This window comes from Onychomys torridus, chromosome 9 (assembly GCF_903995425.1).
Source record: "Onychomys torridus chromosome 9, mOncTor1.1, whole genome shotgun sequence".
Classification (NCBI taxonomy): Eukaryota; Metazoa; Chordata; class Mammalia; order Rodentia; family Cricetidae; genus Onychomys; species Onychomys torridus.
This window is the reverse complement of record NC_050451.1, coordinates 43,234,552-43,254,221: the sequence shown is the minus strand read 5'-3', so window position 1 is coordinate 43,254,221 and position 19,670 is coordinate 43,234,552. Positions and strand designations below refer to the sequence as shown.

At 48.7% G+C, this 19,670-nt stretch overlaps 3 protein-coding genes across 4 annotated transcripts in view; 2 read left to right on the top strand and 1 right to left on the bottom strand.

The window, feature by feature from the left end:
* The first annotated feature begins 7,994 nt into the window (after window positions 1-7,994).
* Lmln2 (leishmanolysin like peptidase 2) lies at window positions 7,995-13,798 on the top strand. The gene is given in 14 exon segments (XM_036198498.1): window positions 7,995-8,316; window positions 8,439-8,532; window positions 8,609-8,660; window positions 9,099-9,308; window positions 9,414-9,665; window positions 9,837-9,921; window positions 10,019-10,167; window positions 10,249-10,420; window positions 10,738-10,807; window positions 10,885-10,981; window positions 11,068-11,319; window positions 11,899-12,128; window positions 12,291-12,467; window positions 13,606-13,798. Coding segments are annotated over 14 exon segments (2,328 nt in total). The 5' UTR covers window positions 7,995-8,021.
* A 215-nt stretch (window positions 13,799-14,013) lies between these two features.
* On the bottom strand, window positions 14,014-18,751 carry C9H14orf119 (chromosome 9 C14orf119 homolog). Of its 2 annotated transcripts, none has more exons than XM_036199756.1 (2): window positions 18,316-18,751; window positions 14,014-14,871 (listed from the first exon to the last, which is right to left on the bottom strand). In XM_036199756.1, the coding sequence occupies exon 2, from the start codon at window positions 14,868-14,870 to the stop codon at window positions 14,442-14,444; it is 429 nt and encodes a 142-aa protein (XP_036055649.1). In that variant the 5' UTR covers window position 14,871; window positions 18,316-18,751; the 3' UTR covers window positions 14,014-14,441. The 2 variants fall into 2 exon arrangements, with proteins under 2 accessions (XP_036055649.1, XP_036055648.1); XM_036199755.1 differs by lacking the exon at window positions 18,316-18,751 and adding an exon at window positions 17,851-18,119.
* Window positions 18,189-19,670, top strand: part of Acin1 (apoptotic chromatin condensation inducer 1) — a 44,431-nt gene continuing 42,949 nt past the window's right edge. The window contains 1 exon segment of the mRNA XM_036199754.1: window positions 18,189-18,500. Within this exon segment, the coding sequence (XP_036055647.1) occupies window positions 18,189-18,500 (312 nt within the window).

Below are 19,670 nucleotides of genomic sequence, written 5' to 3'. Positions count from 1 at the left end.
TGTGGTGGGAAGGGGCCTCTTCACCTCCACCCCTTGCCCTGCTCCAAGTCTGTGAGAAGACTCTGGTATAGAGGGATGAGACAGCAGGGCCGAGGACCTGTGTACTCCCCTTGGACATTCACTAGTCCCCAAAACTCCTCCTCCAAAGTGGCAGTGGCCTAACCCAGACAGTACTTCCTAGCCTGACCTCAGAAAACCAATGGCAGGTGAGAAATGCTCTCCATGGGGAGAGAAGGTGGGTGTATTCGAAGGAAAGGGACCACTTGACTTTACCAAAATGGTCATCAGCTGTGGCTTGGTGGAGCAAGGGGAAGGGTCCTGTGCCCTGGCAAGGGAAGGCCTTGCTTGCAGGAAAAGACCCACCTGCAGAACTGTGGCTTCTCACTCGTCCTAAAAAGCAAGGTCATGATGTAGGCCGAGGCCAGCCATTATAGCATGGCTCCACCCCAGTGTCCTGAAGGCTAAGCTTCACCCCAAAGGCTCAAATTCAAAACCCCTATCATCCCCGCAACACCTAGTGGCATGGGCACCCTGGCCAAGGCATCCAAACCCTGCTGCAATCGGGACGGTTTGCAAAACTCCTACCAGCTCCTCTTTAGTTACCATCTGAGGTTAGGACTGTACTTGGGAGATAAGCTAGGGCCCCACCCACCTGTCCCACAGACGGCTGGCCTTCTGCAACTGGGAAGGTTTGCAAAACCCCAGCTAGCTCCAGCTGTCAACATCTGAGGCTAGCTAGGGCTGCACTCCAAGATAAAGGCTAGCTCCACCCACCGCCCTGTCTTCAAACCTCCAAAGTATCATGGCCCCAAGAGTAAGTGCTCCTAGGAGCCCACTCGGAATCTGGAAGCCTTCTCAGGCTAGCCCAGAGAGCTCCTAATCTGTACCTTGATGTGCAAAGCCCTCCCTTTCTGGTTTCGTTTTTGTTGGTTGAGACAGGGTCTTGTACTGAAGCCCAGACTAGCCTAGAATGCAAAGCAGATCTCCCGCCTCAGTCTCCTGACTGCTGAGATTTCAGGCACAATCCGCCACACTCAACTTCTTTCCCTAGCTTTTGTCCTCCCTCACCTCCCTTCACGCCACATTCAACGTTTTGTTTGTTTTTAGAAAGGCCTATGGAACATGGACCCTTGGCCAAGCACGTTACTTACTGTAGGAAATGCAGGCTACATGAGAGTAGTCTCTGCTCTCATAGAGTTTACAGTTAATAAGGGTGACAGACCAGCATAGTACCACAAATACAGAACTCTAAATTGGGAGCACTGCTGTGGGCTGAAATAGAGATGACCTGTGATCATTTTCGATTGTTGTGAGACAAGGTCTCACTGTGGTAGTCCATCCTGGACATGAACTCTTTGTCTGTTTGTCTGTTTGTCTGTTTGTTTGTTTGGTAAGTTGGTCTTTTTTTGTTTTCTGAGACAGGGTTTCTCTGGGTAGCCCTGGCTGTCCTGGAACTCACTCTGTAGACCCAGCTGGCCTTGCACTCAGAGATCCACCTGCCTCTGCCTCCCAAGTGCTTTGATTAAAGGTGTGCACCACCACCACCACCACCGTCGGGCTGGACTTGAACTGGTAATCCTCCGGCTTCAGCCTGTCAGGTACTGGGATTACAGGGGTGTACCGCCACACCTGGTACCAGTGGTAGGTTTCAATTAAAGCATCTGTTTTAAATGCGAGGGCCAGGAAAGGCTTGTTTGAGAGAATAACAGAGAAGCAGAATTCAAGAGGTAAGTCTGGCAAAAAGCAGGGTTTCCCACATAGAGACAAGTGTTCTGAAGCAAGTCTGTATCATTCACAGGCACAGTCTGGTCGGAATGGGACAAGCTAGATTGGGAGGGAGAGAGGGATGTCCGAGATGAGGCCCAGCAGGGCTGAGGCTGGAGTTCCCAAGCTCCCTCAGGTGGGATCTAGAGCATAACGGAGAGAAGAGAAACCCCCCTCTCCCTTAGAAAGGGGAAAGGTAGGAACAGATTAAAATAGAAATAGGGAGTAGGTAAGACAGCTCAGTGGGTGAAGGCACTCACTGTCAAACCTGACACTCGTTTGATCCCCAGAACCTAGTGGTAAAGGGAGAGAAGAGACTCCTGTATGCACCACAGCACAAATGGCTAGTTAGACAGACACACACACAATATTTTTTAAATCTTATTTTTGATTTATTTATTGTATTTTAGATGTATGATTGTTTGCTTGCACATATGTGTGCACCACATGCATTCCTGGTGCCCAAAGAGGTCCAAAGAGGGTATCAGTTACCCCAGAACTGGAGTCCTGGATGGTTGTGAGCCATTATGTGGGTGTTGGGAATTGAACCCAGGTCCTCTGCAAGAGTAGCAAGTGCTCTTAACTGCTGAGCCAACTCTCTGGCCTTCAAAATAAATGTTTTTTTTTTTTAAACATATAACATATAGCAAAGAATTTAAAATACATAGTGTTGAATTGGGCATGGTGACACATGCCTTTAAGCCCGGCATTTGAGAGGCAGAGGTAGGAGGATCTCTCCCGGAGTTTGAGGCCAGCATAGTGAGTTCAAGGTCAGGGATGATGCATAGTTGAGACCTTGTCTCAAAACACCAAAAATAGTGATAATGTTTTAATAGGTTTGGCTGGGCTTAGTGAAGCAGCCTTGCCATCCTAACACTCAGTGGGCTAAGAGAGGACAATAATAAGTTTGAGGCCAGTCTGTCAGCCTTGGCTACAGAGCAAGATCCCATCTTCAACTAATAAAAAGGTTTGTAGCAGACAGCGTCTGTTCCCATCTTACAAAGCTTTTATTTTTCACTGTGAAAGAAGAGGCTCCTGAAAGTGGCTGAGCTGCAGGGGAGGCTTTAGCCTTGAAGGTATAAAATCCCAGTTGCAGCCAGGCAGTGGTATGCATGTCTTTAATCCCAGCACCCAGGAAGCCTGGTCTACAGAGTGAGTTCCAGGACAGCCAGGACTACACAGAGAAACCCTGTGTCAAAAAGACAAACAAAAACCAACAAAAAATCCCAGTTGCTAAGTGTGGGAAGAGAGCTGGTTGTTGAGATTTCTGACTTGGGAGCATACAGTCGGAGTTGATGATAAATAAGCGTTTTAGAGTGGTGGTAGCCTGTCTTCTGGAACTCTGTTGGTCCTTAGCTGCTCACCTACAAATGCAGGCAAATGCTGCATCAGTCTAAGGGTGGTGCTTAACTAGGGAGGTCAGGTGGAAAGGATAGATAGTGAAGGGGAGCTGAAGGGATTCAGGAAAGAATTTCATCTGGGAGTCTACAGCCTAAAGCAGAGAAGGGAAGACTAGGTAAAGAAGGGTCACAGTTCCTCAGCCCCCTTGTCCAACAGCTGCAGTGAGCCAGCCTAGCAACGAACCATAAGGAAAAGAGATCATATCAGAGAGGGGTGTTGGATTCCGTTATTTCATAGATGTTTCAGTGTCTAGTGATGATAAGGCTCTGGGCACAGCCCTGGGACTATCTCACTTGAGTGGAATGGAGGACGAGAGTGTTAGAGGTGGAAGGGCTAAGGGCCTGAGAGAGGAGCATGCTGGACAGAGCAGACAGTGATGTCATCAAAGCTGCAATGCCACCACCTGGGGTGACTGGACCTCAGGCCACCCTTCCTCCTATTTTCACTCATTCTCCTCCAACTTCGGGTCTCCACAGAGTAATCCTCCACTTCTCCGGTTTCTCAGCCCCGTCTTTATCCACATGCTCTCTCCTCACCTCCTATGCCCTCCATCTCTCCAGTTTCTCGTTTCATCCTAACGTAACTTCCGCATCCCTGGGTGAATTTGAGAAGCCACACCATATAGTGGGTGTGATGAGGAATCTATGAGGGTTGAAATCCTACACAATATTTTATTGCCTAATTTTGCTGTGCCTCAGTCGTAAAAATTGGGATAATAACAATAATACCTAAGTCTCCCAAGGTTTCTGGAAGGCTCCTAGGAGTATAAAATGTTTGGAACAGTGTCAGGACACAAAAGCATGCTGGATATGACAATGGCTATTAATATGACTCCTCATCTCCTTCATCTCCATTTCCCACCACCACCCTTTCATAGTTACTTCACACATCTTTTTTTTCTTTTTTTTTTTAAAGATTTATTTATCTATTATATAGAATGTATGCTTGCAGGCCAGGAGAGGGCACCAGATCTCATTACAGATGGTTGTGAGCCACCATGTGGGTGCTGGGAATTGAACTCAGGACCTCTAGAAGAGCAGTCAGTGCTCTTAACCTCTGAGCCATCTCTCCAGCCCTTTTTCATACATCTTAAAGAGATGAGTAAGACAATCTCTGTCTGAAGTCTGGTAGAGAACCACAGTCACACAAGTCAACATGGAGCTGGGGGCAATGGGGAGAGGTCCAGGGGTGAAGAGCATTTGTACCTCTTGGGGGGGAACCCGAGTTCGGTTCTCCACACTCACATGATGGCTTACAACTACCTGTAACTCCAGTCCCAGGAGATCGGATGCCAGGCACACATGTATCACACATGCAGGTAAAACACTTACACATATAATATAAATAAAGCTTACACATAAAGACTAAATAAGTAAAAAAAAAAAAAAATTGTTTTAAAGATAGAATTGGGCATAGTAATACATTTCCATGATCTCAGCACTGGATTTCAGTAGAGGAAAGGGGTCAGGAGGATCCTGAGTTCAAGTGAAACCTTCTTTAAAAAAAATAAATAAATAAATAAATAAACAAACAAACAACAACAACAACAAACTGAGGCAGGGCAGTGGTGGTGAACGTCTTTAATCCCAGCATTTGGGAGGCAGTGGCAGGCAGATCTATCTCTGTGAGTTCAAGACCAGCGTGGTCTACAAAGGGAATTCCAGGACATCCAGGACTGTTATACAGAGAAGCCTTGTCTTGAAAAAACAAACAAACAAACAAAATGTTTTAAAGATGAGAAAAAATTGCTGTTGGAGGACAGTATATACAAATGAATGTTCTCTTCTATCTGTGGAATAAAGAATGGGCAGATAACTTGGATCTGGAACAAAGCAGGGGCAAGGTATTTATTTCTTCCAGGCGTTTCCTGTGCAGAGCTGACAGCAGGTCCTAAACAAATACGCTTTAGTTGACTGTGACTTCCTGCAGCAGGCTGTGTCTGTTCTAAGAGGTGTCATAGAAACTACTTCCAGGCAAGCAGTGGTGTCCCTGCGTTTCTCCTGCTGGTGTGGGGCATTTCCACCCTGCACTCCCACAACCCTTGTTACGAACAGCCCCTACTCCAGCAGGGTCAGGGCTCTTCAGCATGGCCACACGGGGGCAGCAAAGGACAGGAGCGGCTGCAGAGAGGGCCAGAAACCGGGAGAGCCAGGCCCGCCGAACTCATCACATAAATAGTACGTACTTATTGGGCCTTTTTTCTTTCCCAGGAAAAAAGGTGTTCAGACAGCTATAGAGCTTAGAGAAAGAACAAGAGTCCCCTTCGAGCTCGTACACCTGATAATAATAATTTTTTTGTTTTGTTTTGTTTTTTGAGACAGGGTTTCTCTGTAGCTTTGGGGCCTGTCCTAGACTAGCTCTGTAGACCAGGCTGGCCTTGAACTCACAGAGATCCACCTGCTTCTGCCTCCCGAGTGCTGGGATTACAGGTGTGCGCCACCTCTGCCCGGCAAAATTTTTAATTCTAAATTCTCTAACTACAGTGTGTGTGGTTTTTTTTTTTCTTCTGGTGAAAGTGAAAACAAGACCTTGCCCCAGCCTGTATAATATATATTCTTGGGGGTTCTTTGGGTTTTTTGGTTTTTGTTTTGTTTTGTTTTGTTTTGTTTTCCCCGAGACAGGGTTTCTCTGTGTAGCTTTGGTGCCTGTCCTGGAACTTGCTCTGTAGACCAGGCTGGCCTCGAACTCACAGAGATCTGCCTGCCTCTGCCTCCTGAGTGCTGGGATTAAAGGCGTGTGCCACCACCACCTGGCATATGCATTCTTTTTTTAAAATTAATTAATTAATTTTTTATTTTACATCCCAACCATTGCCTCGCCTCATAATACATATTCTTTTCTTGCACATGAGTGCCAGTGGAGGCCAGAGACACCGGATTCCCTTAGAGCTGGGGTTCCAGATGGTCATGAGTGGCAGGAATGCAGCTCGGGATCACATATCAGAAATCCTGCCTACCAGAAGTGGATATTACAGTTCATAACAGTGGCAAAATCACAGTTGTGAAGTAGCAATGAAATAATTTCATGGTGGCGGTCACCACAGCATGAGGGGCTGTATTAAAGGGTCTCAGTATTAGGAAGGTTGAGAATCACTGTCTTAACTGCTGAGCTGTCTCTCCATGCTCTGGGCAGTTAGCGCTTTACAAATACTCACTCCTCACAGCAATCCTTTAAAATGGGAAAGCCCATAGCACTTGGTCAAGATGACATAAATAGAAAACGCCAGAGTGGTTTGGCTCCAGAGTGGAGTGTTTCCCTTGTCATGTGTAAAAACAGAGTTGTTGCTGGGAGGTGGCACACACCTTTAATCCCAGCATTTGGGAGGCAGAAGCAAGAGAATCTCTGAGTTCAAGGCCAGGCTGGTCTACAGCTCAAGTTCTAGGACAGCCTGGGCTACACAGAGAAACCCTGCCTCGAAAAAAACTGTATATATATATATATATATATATTTTTTTTTTTTTTCCCCCGAGAAGCCAGAAGGTCCCTTTATACTCTTGTCCTGAGCTAGTTGTGATGGTTCACACCTTTGATCTCAGTACTCCAGTACTCAGGAGGTAGAAGCAGGTATCTCAGTGAGCTCCAGGCTAGCCTGGTGTGCACGGAGAGTTTCAGGCCAGGCAAAGCTACACAGTGAGATCCTGCCCCCTCAAAAACTAAAAAGAAGAATAGACTCTAGTCCTTACCTGTCATTAACTAGATACTCTGCTTTAACACGTGGGCCTTTATCCCTTGCCTTCAAGTAAATTAGTGGAGCAGACAGACAGTGCATGGCTGTAATCTCAGCACTTGGGAAGCAGAGGCGAGAGGGTCACAAGTTCAAGGCCTGAGCTACAGAACAAGAGACAAGAAGTGAAAATAATAGCTAGGGATTCGTCCCCACACTGAAGACCTGACAGGAAGTAGGCTTCTTCTAGGAGTTTGCGAGAGCCGGAAGAGCCTGAGCCTGTACTTTATCTCGGAGAAAAGCAGGTGAGGAGCAGCAAGGTCAGGGACCTCCTGTAAAGGTTCCCTCCCACCTCTGATGGGTGTGAAATTTGGGCTGGGGATGTTAAGAAAGGCTTCCCAGAGTAACTACAGGAAAGGTGGGAGTTAGCCTGGCTGGGGAGGAAGGGCGGGTGGCCAAGCGGGAAACAGTTCAGCAAAGCACAGTAGGAGCAAGGAAAACAAAGGGCCCCAGCGGTTCCCAAAGAGCATCTTTGAACTTCTGTTACACCCCTCTTTAAAGTTTATTTCCCCTTTCCTGCCAGCCAGTGAGCAGGGGCTGTGAAGCGTCCCGGGCCTAGCCCACAGCCTCTCGAAGGAGAGATCGGTCAACTCAAGTGTGTTTGTTGTGTACCAGCTGACACACAGGTGCAGAACATTCCTGAAAAGTCTCACAGCTTAGTTAGAGGCTGGCCCAGCAAAGGGCAGGACCTGTTTGCTCACCTCCAAGGAGATGGGCAGGCAGCCATGAAAAACAACAAAACCAAACAAAACCAAAAACGACTGCCCCCTCACATTCCTCCTCCACCACATTGCCTCCACTTTTCCGTTGTTGTTTTGGGGGAGACTTCCAGGCTTCCCACTGAGAAAGAGGGGGCAGGAATGTGGGGTAGCCCCTCTCTGGAAAAGTAAACTGAAGGCTCAGAATCACACCCCTCCCCAGCCTCTGGCACCCTAGAGCAGGTGGCTCCAGCCCTGTGGTTCATATCCTACCTCCTAGTAGGAAACTAGATTTAGTCAACAGCTTTCAACTCTTCTAAGAACGGGCAAGAAGGTGCCAGGGGTGTGGAGAGAGACTACAGAAAGGGCAGGAATAAGTGACCTGGCCACAGCGGACAGGACCCAGGGCAGCCTGTGGGAGACACAGAGTGAAGATGTGGCTGCTACTGGTCCTTGCGGTGGCCACAAGCAGATGTCTGCATGACGAGACCCAGAAGTCTGTGCGCCTTCTCAGGCCCCATTTCTCCCAAATGCCTGCACGCTTCCGCTCCTCAATCCTTCCTCTCCCTGGCTCCCATGATCCTCAACCCCTTAGAATCCAGACCTACTATACAAGAGATCCTGTAGCCAACGAAGCTTGGGATCCTGATGAAGACAGAAAGAGAGGGGAATCTCGAGCCCTGGCTGCACTGAGAGAGACCACCCGAAGAATTCAGGGTATCCTAGCAGGTAAGTGCAAAGACAGGAATTATCACGAACAGACAGGGGCACAGGAGGTCTAAGAGAAAGAGGCCATCACAGAAAAAGAATTGAACGCAGATGGTGAGGTGAAATTGTCCCCTTGCCTTAAGTCACCCCAGAACAAGGACCTCTGCTTCTGAGTCGAGACCCTACACAATACTGCCGTGCTGTCTGGGGAGACCCAGAGTCCCCAAACTACCACAGGTGAGTCTGCCACTGTTAATGTCTTCTCCAAAGACGTCTAGAAAATGCCTCCAGCTCACTTCACATTTTTTGACAGGTGTAGCCTCTTGAACCCCACATACAAAGGAGAGAGTTGCCTTGGGGTAAAGGTGAGAGCAAGTCACCAGCCTCAGGTATCTGAAGTTCTCTAACCTATTTAGACTTCCCTAATACTTCAGCACTTACTTACAAGGACCTGATCTCAGGTGTGTGAAATTGTCCTCTTGTCTCAGTCTTCATAACAATGTACATTCCTTAGTGTCTCTTTCCACCCATGCTCCTCACATATGTTAAAGCAGAGATCTGGGTAGCTGGGGGTACAACTCTGCTTTAAACACACACACACACACACACACACACACACACACACACACGCCTCAATTTGAACCTAGGCCTTGCACATGCTGTGAAGTTATATATGCTCAGCTAGGAATCCGATTCCAACTGGCTACCTGGATGGTATTGAGACAGCCCGAAGATAGCTCCTTCCTTCTAGCATCCAGTTCCATCCAGCTGCTAGGCTTAGCCTCCATTTCCTTCCCTGACAGATGCCTGATGCCCACCTACGTGGTTATTCCTTGTGGCCAGAACACGGTCTGCCCCAACTAATCCAACCAGATGGCGCTGGAGTCCCAAACACTGATTTTCTCCTGTATGTGCGGGTTGCCCACACTTCCAAGTGTCACCAAGAGGTGAGAGGTTCAAAGCCCACCCCTTTTCCCTGCTGCCTCTCTTGGTCTGAAACTTTGTAAGGAGGGGTATGGACATAGAAACTGTTTTATTGAGTTGTGCTTCTTCGGGGGCAGTTTGGAGTGTGCTGATAAAGCTTGAATTGTGTAGGGGCTAAGAACCTTCCAGGGTAGCTATGGGCACCACCCCAGCAGAGCTCTACAGAGCCCCGGCTTCCTCTCTTCTCAGGAAAGACTCCATCTGTCTCTATTACCTCACTTCCCTCCTTTCTACCCTACCTTCTCTTGGCCTGTGTGCAGCCGGCTGCCATAGCTTATGCTGCCTGCTGCCAGCTGGATTCAGAAGACAGACCCCTCGCTGGTACCATTGTCTACTGTGCCCAACATCTCACCAGCCCCAGACTCAGCCACAGCGATATCGTCATGGTGACGACTGCATGATGGATGTGGGCTGGGGCTGGGGGCCGGCAGTCTCCCAGGAAGCGGAAGAACCGACTGGGGAAGGGTCAGGGGGTACCTGAAGCTCTACGGAGAGCTGGTTATGCAAAGGGGCTGGACTCTGGAGCCAGCCCTCACTCCGCAGCCGTTTGCTCTTAGGCCACACTGCATGAACTGCTCCATGCCCTGGGTTTTTCCGGACAGCTCTTCAAGAGATGGCGGGACTGCCCCTCGGGACTCAGTGGTAAACGGAAGGGGTGGGGGAGTGGGCTTCCTAGAATGTCAGCCAGAGGGAGTCTACCACCTTCTATTTCGCCCTTTCTGACTTCTTCCCTTTGAAGCCACTAGAGAGAATTGTTCCAGGAGGGAACAAGTGATGAATCGGGATGAGTGGGGACAGCTGCTCCTCACCACTCCAGCAGCTAGCCACCGTCTAGCCAGACACTTGGGTGTGCCAGGGCCTTTGCAGGGTGTTCCTTTGGAAGAGGAGGTGAGAATAACACCTTGGGACGATGAAAGAGACAGGGAGTCTGCCAGATAGCAACCAACTATTTGCTGCCTTATCCAACAGGGGTCTTTGTCTTCACACTGGGAGTCCAGATTGTTCCAGGGCTCCATAATGGCTGCTACCTTTGATGGTGCCCGGTACACGCGACTTGACCCGGTAACTCTTGCTGCCTTTGAAGATTCAGGCTGGTATCAAGTCAACTACAGTGCTGCCGAGGAGCTATTGTGGGGTCAGGGTAAGAAAGATCTGCAGGGCTTTGTGGGAGGCTTTAGTTTGGAGTGAGTTGCTACTAAGGTGTAATTCAAACTGTAAGTAGAGTTGGTACTGAGGGATGTCTGGGGTTTCTTTTCTTTTTTGGGGGGAGGGGACAAGACAGGGTCTGGCTCTGTAGCTCTGGTCCTGGAACTCACTATGTAGACCAGGCTGGCCTCCAACTCACAGAGTCCCTCCTGGCTCTTACTCTCAAGTGCTAGGATCAAGGTCGTCCGTCAGTCACTATGCCCAGCCTGAGGCTTCATCTTTGAGTACTTTCTTTTCTTATGGCACAAGCAGGCTCTGGGCTAGAATTTGGCCTGGTGAGCACATGCAGGAATGGATCCTCAGACTTCTTCTGCACCCACAGGTGTGTGCCGAGTGGGCAGGGGACTATACAACTGTCCGTGATCCCAGCATCATCTCTCTGCTCTCCCCTCCACACAGTGGGCTGGGCTGCCACTACCTGCACCTGGACAAGGGGAGCTGCTCCTCGGACCCAAGGCTAGAAGGCTGCCGCATGTACAAACCCCTAGCCAGTGGGGTGAGTGGACTACAAAACAGGAAGCAGGCCCTGGAGGAGTCGACCTCTGCCCCATTACACTAGTCTACCATTTCCCTCCCCTGTAGAGTGAATGCTGGAAGGAGGAAAATGGGCTCCCCACCAGAGCAGAGAACCCCCATGGGGAGATCTACCATCTGCATAGCCGTTGCTTCCTTGCCAACCTTACCTCCCAAGTGCTTGCCACAGACAAGGTCAGCCAACCCTCCATCACTCCCACAGGCCGTTGCTATTTACACCAGTGCACACACAGGGGAGCATATGAGGTGCAAGCTGAGGGGTCACCGTGGGTCCCCTGCCCTCCGGGAAAGGCTGTTCAGGTGAGAATTTTTTCTTTTCTTTTTTGTTTTGTTTTTGTTTTGTTTGTTTTTGAGACAGGGTTTCCACTACCACCTCCACCTCCTCCTCCACTACCACCACCACCACCACCACCACCACCACCCCCAGCCTAGGAGATAATTAGTGGGGAGTAGTCAGAGCACACAGGCAGAAATTTTGGGAAATGCTTCACTGGCATTACTGTCCAGCTTCTTAAGAGTCCAGGCTGGCCCAGAACTAGCTATATTGCCCAGGCTAACCTCAAACTTGTGACAATCCTCCTGCCTTAGCCTCTCATAGACTGAGATTACAGACATGAGCCACCAAGCCTAAAGTTCAGCTTGATTTTTTGAAATTTTGAATTTCTACTTTATTTCTGCATTTACTTAGCAGTGCTGGGGGTTAAATCTGGGGCAATGCACTTACTGAGCTTCACCCTCAGCCCCTGGCCAACCTACCTTTTTCTTCCCCCCTAAATACTCCCTTAGCCCATGACTGATCTATAATGTGCTGTTTTCCTTACCAGACATCCCTACACAACTAACTGAAGCTGTAACTTAGACCCTGCTATGTCTTTGCAGATACCTGGATACTACGGTCTCCTCTACTGTCCCCAAGACCGGCTATGCCTGAGCAACAAAGGTACCAATGCCGTCACTTCTCCACCGATGAGGTTCTCAACCCAAGACCAGCTATTCCAGCTGTCTTTAGGATTAACTGGGACCCCAGGCCACTCTCTGGGGAAAGAACAGAGAGAAGAGCTGGCTGAGCTACTTCTGCAGGCTGTGGTGACAAGAGCTGGCACTAACAGGTAAAGAGACGGTTCTACCTATTTGACAATGGACCATAGAGTGCCCAGGTCCTCTCTTTCACGCTCCCGCTACGCTGTTCATCACACTTTGAAACCTACTAACCTCTTTAGATCTTCTCTCAAGCACTCTTCCTCCATAAAGAGCTCTCCCTGTCTGTTCAGGTGCTATTTCCACAGCCCATCTATCACAAGTTTAGTGTTCACTGTGAGTATTCGGAAGTCTCCAGGCTGCCGAGGGTCTTCCACTGCTACACTGCACAGGACCCTGCCTCTGACTTTTCAGGAGAAACCCCTCCAAGTACACCATGGAGAAGCCACTTTTACCACACAAGACAGCAAGTAAAATTGTGTCCCCGGTAGTAAGCTCTGCATCCCTGCTGTCAGACACTTGAAACCACATTTGTTTTAAGATTTATTTATTTTTATGTATGAGTGCTCTATCTGCATGTGCAATTTTATGCCAGAAGAGGGCAATCTGATCCCACTACAGGTGGTTGGGAGCCACTATGTGGTTGCTGGGAATTGAACTGAAGACCTCTGGAAGAGCAAGCAGTGCTCTTAACATCTGAGCCATCTCTCCAGCCCCTGAAATTACATTTGTTAAACATGTATTCATGTGTACCTTTTTCTAAACAAGGTTATGTAGATCAGTAAAAAGATGCCCAACATCAACTTTGGCCCATCAAACAGTAATAGGAGCCGGGCGGTGGTAGCGCACGCCTTTAATCCCAGCACTGGGGAGGCAGAGGCAGGCGGATCTCTGTGAGTTTGAGGCCAGCCTGGTCTCCAAAGCGAGTTCCAGGAAAGGCGCAAAGCTACACAGAGAAACCCTATCTGGAAAAAAACCAAAAAAAAAAAAAAAAAAAACCAAAACAGCAATAGGGCCCCATCCCTAGAACTTAGGGATTTCAGTTGTCTTCTTTGTTTTTTTTGGGGGGGGGCGGGATGGGGACAGGAGAGGGTGAGGCGGGTTTCACTGTGAAGCCCTGGCTGGTCTTTGTGGGGTAGCCTTGAACTCACAGATCCATCTGCTTCTGCTTCCCCAGCTGTAGATTTGGTGTCTTTCTTTTCTTTTTTCTTTCTTTCTTTTTTTGGGGGGAGAGGAACAAAGTCTCATTTAGCATCAGGGTGGCCTCAAACTTACTATATGACTAAGGATGATCCTGAACTCTGATCTTCCTGCCTCAGGAGTACTGGGGTCATCTGTAAACATGTGCCATCACACCACACCTCTCTTAAGTAGTGTCTGTAAATCTAACTATCAACAGTGTCTTCCCATAAGCTAGTGGTCCTTACCACTGGGTCTCCTTTCCATACTTGAAGCTGCTGGAGACTTGGACCTTGGTTTCATCCCCACATTTTGGGTTCAACATTGGCTTTTATTGGCTGTTTGCCCTAGTACCTGACCCAAACAGGTTTTTATCCCACTAACAGCTAACACTACTGCATAACAAACATCCGCCTTTCATGTTCCTAGGCTCCTGACTTCCTCGGACCATAACCTCTCTCTGACTGACCGACTTCTATCCATGGGATTTTGTCTACTGTTGCTAATTCTGCTGGGAGCATTGGGAACTTTGGCTTATCAGAAACGAGCTACACTCCAAGTGGGACCATCCACCACTTAACTATCATGAGAGATACATGTATGGCACAGGAGATCACTTTAAAATAAGACAAGTGTGATGTCAGCCAACAAGATGGCTCCAATGGGTAAGGTCATTTATTTTTGATTCCTGAGGAGCCACAAAGTAGACAGAGAAAACCAAAATCTTTTTTTTTTTTTTCTTTTTTGAGACAGGGTTTCTCTGTGTAACAGTCCTGGCTGTCCTAGAATTTGCTTTGTAGACCAGGCTGGCCTCGAACTCACTGAGATCTGCCTGCCTCTACCTCCCAAGTGCTAGGATTAAAGGAGTACACCACCACTGCCTGGCGATGAGACATAAGTTCTTTTTAGTTACAGTAACAAGTCATTAAATTCTTGAGATTTAGACATCTCCTGTAAATAAAGCAGGTGCCTGACATAATCAGATTTGTTTAAACGGATCACATTCACAGCGTTCAGGTGACATATTACAAAGTTAAAAACAGTGCTGGCACTCATCACAAAGTTCAAGCAATTTTCTCCCCTAAGGTAGGGTCTCATTTTGTAGCACTGACTGGCCTGGAACTTGATATGTAGACCAGGCTGCCTCTGCCTCCAGGTGCTGGGAGAAAAGGCACACCACTACCCCAGCAGCTGCACCGAATCTTCTCTACAGTCATGGTCTTTGGCTAGATCACATGTAGTTATCTTCTCCATCTAAATGCCTATCAGTCTTTCCCAGCAGTGGCAGCCACTGCTTGGTAAAACTTTGCCACGAAGTCTGGTTCACTGACCTCCAGCTGTCTGACGAATTCATTGCGCTCCTGCTCGGCCCAACCTCGAAACCACTGATCCCAAAGACGTAGCTGACACTCAAAGATGCAAGGTGGTCGGCTAGTCCCAGACACACTGAGCTGCCCCAGACCATCCAGCAGCGGCTGGAGCTTCCCAGGCACCGCCTTAGCAACCAGGTCTTGTAGGAAACGTTCCCGCTGGGGACCTGACCAGCCGGCAAACCAGTGGAGAATACACTTCATCTCCTGGGAGGTGATGTAAGACACTGGAGGTGGGGAGGAGCTGGCAGTGTCATCTGGCACTGAAGGGAACAGGGAAGGGCAGGATGGTGGCATTGACGAGGAAGGTGATTCCAGTGGCATCCTGAAACAAACAAAGCTCTGTTAATACCGTCGTTGGCAGAGAGCAACCTAAACATAACCTCCTGTGCAACAAACCCTACTGCACCACATCAATATCCACCAATTCAATCAGGAGGAAAACAACAGGTCCTTTCTTATGGTAGGTCTTCACCGTATACGTGTAGCTCCAGAACGGCCAGGAATTTGATCCTCCTGCCTCAGCTTCTTGAGTACTGGGATTACAAATGCACATAGCTATTCCACAGGCAACAAGAACCTTTATTTTTATGTTTCTACAATTACCTTGGAGAAGGCACACAAGAACAACTCCACTTGGTGTGTGCCACCTTCTTTCCTTCCCACTGACCTAAGCCAGGCGCAGTGGCTCACACCTACAATCCCAGCACTTAGAAAGCAGAGTTGGGGACTGCCTGGAATCAATGGCCAGCTTGGACTACATAGGTACATAGTAAGTTCCAGTCAGTTTAACCTACAGAGTGAGGCCCTATCTCAAAACAACAATAAAAGAACAACACATACCAGGCATGGTGGCACACAGGGCTCACATGGTAGAGGCAGGAAGATTACAAGTTAAAAGAGGATCCTCAGTTACATGGGAGTTCCAGACCAGCCTAAACTACAAGAAACTCTGGGTCACACAAACAAACAATAAAAAGGAAACAACCTATCTAACCACTGTCTCTTACTGCCTTCATTGTATTTCATTAACATTTTATTGCTGCTAAATTTATTCACATGCTGGAAGTTTCTGTTGGTGTCAGTTTCTCGTGAGATGTTTTTTGTTCTTTATAATGTTCTCTTCCGGCTTAGGAACAGTTCCTTTTCAGTGAGGATCACTTCAATTCGACAGGCAAGCGCACCTATGGGTTAATCTGATGGTATTTTGGGTGCATTGTTCTGGATACTGTCAGTGATCACAGCTTCAGAACTTTTCAAGCACGTACAGCAAAAGTCCAGCTCTTCTGGGACCACTGATCACACAGTAGCCACAATGTCTGTCGTCAGCACACTTACCAACACTACTGAATACCGCCTAAAAGCACACACTGTTTCTTTAAGGGGACACCTTTCAGATACTGGGTGGCTCTTCAGGTACATAAAGCCTTGATAGCCTGGGCAATTTCACACATGTTCTAAAGTGAACACAGACATCTGAACCTCTTGGTTTAAATGATTTGGAGGGAGAGGTATCTGGGTCAAAAGGAGAGTAATCGTACTCACAGGTTACCTCAAGTCTTAGAAAAAATCTTGCTGGCCTCAAATTCAAGAGCCTCCTGCCTCAGCCTTCCAAGTGTCGGTGTTAAAGATTACATATCCACCCTTGGCTGTTGCACGAATCCTATTCGGTCTTATAACAAAAACCCAGAGCCAGATATTGGGGTAAATGCTGAAGGATCAGAGGAAATAAGCCACAGCTACTTCTCACCTCACCAACTCCTCAGCGAAAAAGAGAAGATCCTGTCTCCTCAAATCCTCAGACTGAATGCCTCTGAGTCCTCTGCCAAAATGTGACGAAACTCCTGTCTCCTCCTGCCTTACGTTCTTTTTTTTTTTTAAAGATTTATTTATTTATCATGTATACAGTGTTCTGTTTGCATGTATCCCTGCAAGCCAGAAGAGGGCGCCAGATCTCATTACAGATGGTTGTGAGCCACCATGTGGTTGCTGGGAATTGAACTCAGGACCTCTGGAAGAACAGCCAGTGCTCTTAACCTCTGAGCCATCTCTCTAGCCCCTGCCTTACATTCTTTTCTCTGCCCAGCCATATCACTTCCTGTCTCAACCTTCCTAGTGCTGGGATTAAAGGTGTGTGCCACCACTGCCTGGCTCTGTTTCTCTTTTAGACTGGATTCATCTCGTGTAGTCCAGGGTGGCTCTGAACTATTAATGGTATGTGTCACCACTGCCTGGCCTCTATGTTTAAACTAGCGTTTAATCTCTGTCCTCTGATCTTCAGGCAAATTTTATTTGTTAGAGTACAAACAAGATATCACCACACTTAGCCTCTTTCCTCACATTCCTTTTAATTTTCATGAATCCTAGGTTGGACATGTAGCTGAGGACGGCCTTGAACGGTGACATGCCACCATACTTTTTGTGCCTCTAAGGGCAGAACTAAAAGAGCGCTCCACTGGTCGAGCTGTGTCCTCGGCCACCTCTATAAACGATCTTAAAACAACCAACTGAGGGGCTGGGGAAAGACTGCTCGGTATCGAAGGTCACTTCCTGTACTTCCAGAGCACTGCCTATACTGTCTGTAGGACATGCACATACCCACAGACAGGCACCCAGATACACAATTAAAAATAATAAAAGCAAGCCGGGCGGTGGTGGAGCACGCCTTTAATCCCAGTACCTGAGAGGCACCGGCAGGCGGATCTCTGAGTTCCCTGCCAGCCTGGTCTACAGAGTGAGTTCCAGGACAGCCAGGACTACACAGATAAAACCCTGTTTTGAAAAACCAAAACAAACAAAAATGTTTGTTCTATCTCTCCTTATCTACTTATCTAACCTACTTCAGGTTAGGTTCAACCCTCTAGGACTTAAATCACTACGTCTGTTCCTTCTGCTCCATGTTGAAGATTTGTATTTGTATTTGAACTGATCATTAAGATCAGTTCGAGTTCCGGTTCAGGGTGACTGCCATTTTCAGAGTAACAATACATGGAGAAGTTCCTCCTAAAACTTCTTTTTCGGGGAAAGGGACTTTTCCCACAGGGTCTCGCCACACGGCTTCAACGGTAAACTTAAACTCAATGTCACTGACAAAACTGACTGCCTAGGATCAAAGACAAGAAGCTCTTTTTCCCCCACGTTTGGAAGCCGCACGAGTCTTAAGCCCCCCAAGCATTCCTCAGATCCAGTGACCAGGATGTAGAAGGTTGGGGACCACAGAGGTTTCACCACGGGAGCAGGAGGGTTTCCCAAAAGGAAACCTGCAGACACCACATCTTATCTGGACAAGGAGGGGCTTCTTTACCTGTTACCTCCCCTTTCCTCTCAAAGGGCGCCCAGAGATCACAAGAGTCCTCCAGCTCCAGCTCCCGTAGTCTCTTCCATGTTTCCTGAAAACCCTAAGCAGAGCAAGCCCAATAACCCACGCACTTCCGGCCCTAAACCAGCCCCAAACACCCAAGTGCCCCAGCGCCTCAGCCCCAGGTCCGAAGATAGCCGAGTAATTCCGATTATGGTTATGCCCGATTCGAGGGCTTCCGAATAGATTCGATTCAAAGCCTCGGCAAGACGAAAACAAACGAGTCTGAACGCAAACAGGGAGGGGGCGGCGGCTGGGCAAATGGAAAGAGCCGATTGGTACCGATGTGGAGACGGAAACGACCGAACAGTTCCGGAGGAACCCGGGGAATTCTGAGCAGTAATAGAGGGGCAGACTATGGCAGGGGGCGGGGCCAACTCGGTACGTTCGAAGGGCGTTAGCGGAAATTACCGAAGATGCCCGAAGCCGTCGGGACGGACCCGAGTACCTCACGCAAGATGGCGGAGCTGGAGGAGGTGACTCTGGACGGGAAGCCTCTTCAGGCTCTGCGGGTGACCGACCTGAAGGCCGCACTGGAGCAGCGAGGCCTAGCCAAGAGCGGGCAGAAGAGTGCCCTGGTCAAGCGGCTCAAAGGGGTGAGAAGTCAGCGTTGCCGAGGTGTCGGAGGGGAGCGGACCCGGTAGAGACGAGTCTCCGCCGCGGCGCAGGCGCAGTGTCCGGGCTCGGCGCGAGCTCTCGCAGGCCGCCAGCGCGAGCCTGCGGACCCACGCGCACGGTGGTTGGTGTGGCTTGCGCTGGAGTGGAGATAACGCCGGTTCCCGCCTTAACGGCAGCGGCGCGAGCCCAAAATGGGAGGGTGCGCGCTACTCTCCCGGAGTGTCTTAAGCTCCTTCCTTCTTCCCCCACCCCCTCCTTGTTTGTGTCTGTGTTTTCGGCGCATGCGCTGCAGAAGGAGTTAAATCCCTCTACAACCACCGGTGTGGCTGGCCTTACGGGGGGCGAGTAGGGCAGGGTCCGAGTTAGGGGTACAGTGGGGCGGATGGGGTGGGTGTCTCTGGCTGCAGTAGTACATTTGGGTTAGGGCAACATGTCCGCTTGATTAGATGAAGACCTTAGATGAAGGGAAACCGTGGTAGGAGCAGGACTCGGTGAAAGACGGGTGTCTAATTTATAGGGAGTCGAGAAGCAGCCTGGATAAGAATTTGGTGAATACTAACGAGTGCGAGAGGTGAGACAGGTGACTTTAGGCGGGGCATTTCGTGTCGGCCTGAGTAGATGAGAATGGGTTCGTCCTGAGGTGTACATACTGTGTGGGAAGGTGAGATGGGCTAGTTAATTAAGAGTTCATTAGGGTATGTGGCTGATAGTGCGGGCTGGGAGTAGGTTAGTTCAGGGTTTGAGTTGACAGACCGTCGCTTATCCCGGAGCTGACAGTTTGTGGGTGGGTGTGGATTAAGTCAAACCACGGATTACAAGGTCTGTGGTCAGTTTCTCTTGGAAATTTTAATACATTTGATTAGTCTGGATGACACTCTGCTGAAAATTGTGCCAGTTCGCTTAGTTTTGGTTCTGAATAACTAACCAAGTAATAGTCAGATCCTAATCAGCAGTTTTGTGTAATTTAAAGCTTGCTTGAGTATTTGGAGGACCCCCCCCCCCCGCGCCCCATTACCAGATTTAAAAGTGCCCCCCCCCCATTACCAGATTTAAAAGTGGCTCCTAGTCAAAATTGCAGTCGGGACTCTAGTACTGATTCTGTCACTTTTGCAGATTTTTATGACATAGCCAGGTCACTGATTCTTTGT

Bases quoted from the DNA above. Each gene is read 5' to 3' on its own strand.
- C9H14orf119 (XM_036199756.1), bottom strand. From the start codon at position 14,870: ATGCCACTGGAATCACCTTCCTCGTCAATGCCACCATCCTGCCCTTCC.